This window comes from Miscanthus floridulus, chromosome 8 (assembly GCF_019320115.1).
Source record: "Miscanthus floridulus cultivar M001 chromosome 8, ASM1932011v1, whole genome shotgun sequence".
Lineage (NCBI taxonomy): Eukaryota > Viridiplantae > Streptophyta > Magnoliopsida > Poales > Poaceae > Miscanthus > Miscanthus floridulus.
The window spans coordinates 156,600,893-156,604,661 of record NC_089587.1 but is presented as its reverse complement, the minus strand read 5'-3'; the positions used below and the strand labels follow the sequence as shown (position 1 = coordinate 156,604,661).

At 46.9% G+C, this 3,769-nt stretch overlaps 1 protein-coding gene across 2 annotated transcripts; it reads left to right on the top strand.

Moving 5' to 3' along the window:
• The first annotated feature begins 556 nt into the window (after nt 1–556).
• On the top strand, nt 557–2,700 carry LOC136473812 (ethylene-responsive transcription factor ERF113-like). 2 transcript variants are annotated; one of them, XM_066471453.1, is made up of 2 exons: nt 557–1,037; nt 1,948–2,700. In XM_066471453.1, the coding sequence occupies exons 1-2, from the start codon at nt 932–934 to the stop codon at nt 2,571–2,573; spliced, it is 732 nt and encodes a 243-aa protein (XP_066327550.1). In that variant the 5' UTR covers nt 557–931; the 3' UTR covers nt 2,574–2,700. The 2 variants fall into 2 exon arrangements, with proteins under 2 accessions (XP_066327550.1, XP_066327551.1); XM_066471454.1 differs by lacking the exon at nt 557–1,037 and adding an exon at nt 1,824–1,847.
• The last annotated feature ends 1,069 nt before the right edge of the window (nt 2,701–3,769 follow it).

Here is a 3,769-nt window from a genome sequence, read left to right as displayed (position 1 = left end):
TCATTACTAGAGAGGACGCTCCCACCATGAAGGAGTTCGCGAACGAGGAAGAGTGAGGGACCCCATTGGAGGATCCATGCTGCGCCATGCCGGGCTCAAGCGCTGCCGTCTTGAAGGCTTACTGTGCCATGGGTGTGCCATAGGAGCACAAGAGAGAGAGGAGGAGATGGGAGAGGTGAAGTGTCTATTTTGATGAATACTAGTGAGAACTAGAAAGAGGCTGATGTGTGGTAAAAAGCACGGATAAGAATGAGTGGATAGGGAGGAGAGAGACCGATGTCGAGAGAGCGTCACGCATGCGTCTGATATTTTTAACGGCGTCCGGACAATCATACAGTAGCATTACCGTTAGAACGGAGGATGAAGTACGGAATAGATGTTCGTAGACGTGTCTGATTTGATTGATTATTTAAAATAAATAAAATAAAATAAGATGGCATAAGAAGGGGCAGAAAGACCTTTTCAACGCATCGATGCTTTTTGCTTCCTCCCAAAGCAAGCAAACCTCTAGTATACCGTAATCACAGTCACAGGCGCCATCAGTCTCTCTCTCCTCGCTCCCGATAGGTCGTCAAATACGCAAGGCGGCGGTGGTGGTCAATACCAAGATCAGAGCGAGGGAAAAAGGCATCCTACGTGATCGAAGGTGGATCATCGGAGGCATGGCGGCAAGCGACCCCTGCCTGAGCCCGACGGCGGCGAGGAGGAGGCGGCTCATCAATCGTCGGCGTCGCAGTCGCTGGCGTCGTCGGCGGCAAGCTCGAGCCAAGAGCGTCACTACCCGCGGCGGCAGCAGCAGATAGAGCTCGGATGGGGCGGGGGTACTGGTCACGATGATCACCGCTACCTGGCTCAGTCTGCTGCGCCGGCACCGGCTCCGGCACGGTACCACGAGCAGGTCGCACAGCAAGGTGTGTACAGCTCCAGCACCATGGCGTTCTACGACGTGGGCACTGGGTCTCCTCATCTGCGGGTTCCGCTGGAAGCGGGGGCTGCTGGTTCCTCCGCGACTAGGCAAGCCGTGGACGTGCAAGAAGGTACTGCTTTTTTTTTCCTCCTATAATCCAATCCATGAAAACATGCATGCGTATACTAATTCATTCACTGTACTATGGTACAACTATGGGTAGGCCTAGCCAACCGCTAGCTAGCATATCATCGATCGATCAGTATAGCTAGGCGCTAGGCCTGATTTACTAGGATCGATCACTATGCATGTTTCTTACACTCTCTGTCCCAAAATAAGTGAAGTTTTGGGTTTTCGTGTCACAAGTTTGATTCGATTTATAGAAAATACGTGTAATATTTATATCTTTAAATAAATTTATTAAAAAATTAGACAAAAAGATTTTTTCGATGATACTAATTACTTAGCATAAATATTTATATATTTTAATATATAATTACCGGCAGTTGTTTCTCGGAAAGCGAGAACGTCATTTATTTTGGGACGGAGGGAGTACTCCACACATCAGAAAGTACCTGTCGTCGCCTGCTCTGAGCCTGATTTCTCCCGAAATTGCATTAGAGCAAGTATAAGGGGAGGAGAAGCGGGCTGTAAGCTTACAGTCCGCTTAGACACAAGAACCAAAAAAATCTGTAAGAGAGACAAGTGGACCATATATTAACTGTAAAAAGCTAACTACTATATGAATGGACTAAAAGAAGACTGCAAGAAACCTTACAGCCAGCAACTGGCCGTATTATTAGCCTTACTCTTATGCGGATGGGCAGATCTCAGTCAAATTATAGTGCCTAGATTGGTTAGGGAGCTAGCGGGGCTTTGTGGAATTGCAAAGTTCCCTAAAAAAGCTCAAGCTTATCTTTCTCTTTCGGATAATAAGTCGGTACGGTTGGTTTGCCAAACTCATGAAGACAAGATATATGAATGCAAGATTCCATTCCTTTTGAGTCCGGCGGTGATATGATATCGATGCATATATGCAGGTACGCCGACGACGATGCGGCACTACCGTGGCGTGCGGCGGCGACCATGGGGCAAGTGGGCGGCGGAGATCCGCGACCCCGCCAAAGCGGCGCGCGTCTGGCTGGGCACCTTCGACACCGCGGAGGCCGCCGCGGCTGCCTACGACGACGCCGCGCTGCGGTTCAAGGGCGCCAAGGCCAAGCTCAACTTCCCCGAGCGCGTCCGGGGACGCACCGGCCAGGGCGCCTTCCTCGTCTCCCCTGCCATCCCCCAGCCGCCAGTATCAGCTCCCCCATTATTGATGCCACTGCCACCGCCTCCGGTGCCGTTATTCCCGGACCTCATGCGGTACGCGCAGCTGCTTCACAGCGGCGGCAACGTCGTGGCCAGTAGCACCGGTGATCCCGCGGCGCTGGCGACGGCCCCGTCGTCACAGGCATCGTCGTCGGTGCAGATTCTGGACTTCTCGACGCGGCAACTCCTCCGGGGCTCACCGCCGCCTGCAACGTTCGGCCGGCCGTCGATCCTGACATCAGCATCGATGTCTTCCACCACTGCGTCTTCTTCGCCAAGCATGTCGGTGCCTCACGTCGAGGCCAGGGATAGCGGAGTAGGCGAGGAGACTGGCACTGCTCCGCCTGACTGATTTAATTTTGCCAAGCATGCCTACCTGCCTTAATTAGAGCATCTCCAAGAGATGCTCTTACTGACCATGGTGCCAAGCTTGGTTCTTGATTTAAGGTCACATTTGGTAGTGATTCAATAGACTGTTTTCTGTCCAGAGTGAATAATAAATGGAAATTGGTTCCGGAGAAAAAACATGATAGCTAGTCTCTAACAAATGTTTCTAGGATCCAGGGATAGAATCAGAACCATTTCTTTGATTCTACTAAAAACTAGAGAATCAAAACCACTTCTCTTCTAGAAATTTCTTCGAGACATTATATTAAAATCTGACAACTGTACCTGTGCAAACTTGTCGAAATTAGAAGAGGAATCTCCATAACATTCGAATTGGAATCAGTTGAGCCATTATATTCTAGCAAATGTTCACTATAGCTCCTCTATACCTAATTTGATGTCAGTTTGATGTTCGTGACTTCCTAACCCTATTCGCTTGATCATTTTTGTGACTTATAAGTCGGCTGATGTTATTTTGTTGTGAGAGAAAACACTATATCATTGCTTATAAGCCTGGCTGATACGATCAAGCGAACATGTTGTCTGAAATACTGGCCAGACGTCGCTATGGTTTTTCATGCCACAGTGAAATAAAAAGAGTCGAATTTAAGCTTGCTCATTTCACAGGCTGCCTAACATGGCCTTATCAACTACTGTAGCATATATCCAACGGTTCCTTTTAATTTCTCATGACTCGAATTAGTATTTAATGACGACTATTGGTGACTGCCTTTATCTCCTTATTTTACCAGTGCTTTTGAAAATGTACACGAGCTATCGTATTTTATACTTCCTCCATACTAAAAAAATAAAGTCGTTTTGGATAAGGCTTGGATCAAACATTAGGAATATAAATCATGAATAACTTTTAAGTCGTTGAGTTTGAAAATATGAAAACCATATGTATAGATTTGTCTTAAAAAATACTTTCACAAAAATTTACATATATCACTTTTTGATAAATATTTTTATAAAAATAAGTAGTCAAAGTTATACTTCGAAGACCGTGTCGTTGTCCAAAACGACTTTATTTTTTTTTAAGTACGGAGGGAGTATATAAGCAACTTAAGGATACGCATCATAGATCCACCCATATCTCCACTGTTTCATTCATTAGTTACATCGTTACTCTTGACAACGACAGGAACGCACACATATATC

Coding starts and splice junctions, on each gene's coding strand:
- LOC136473812 (XM_066471453.1), top strand. CDS start 932: ATGGCGTTCTACGACGTGGGCACTGGGTCTCCTCATCTGCGGGTTCCG. Junction 1,038..1,947: donor AGCCGTGGACGTGCAAGAAG/GTACTGCTTTTT, acceptor GCATATATGCAG/GTACGCCGACGACGATGCGG.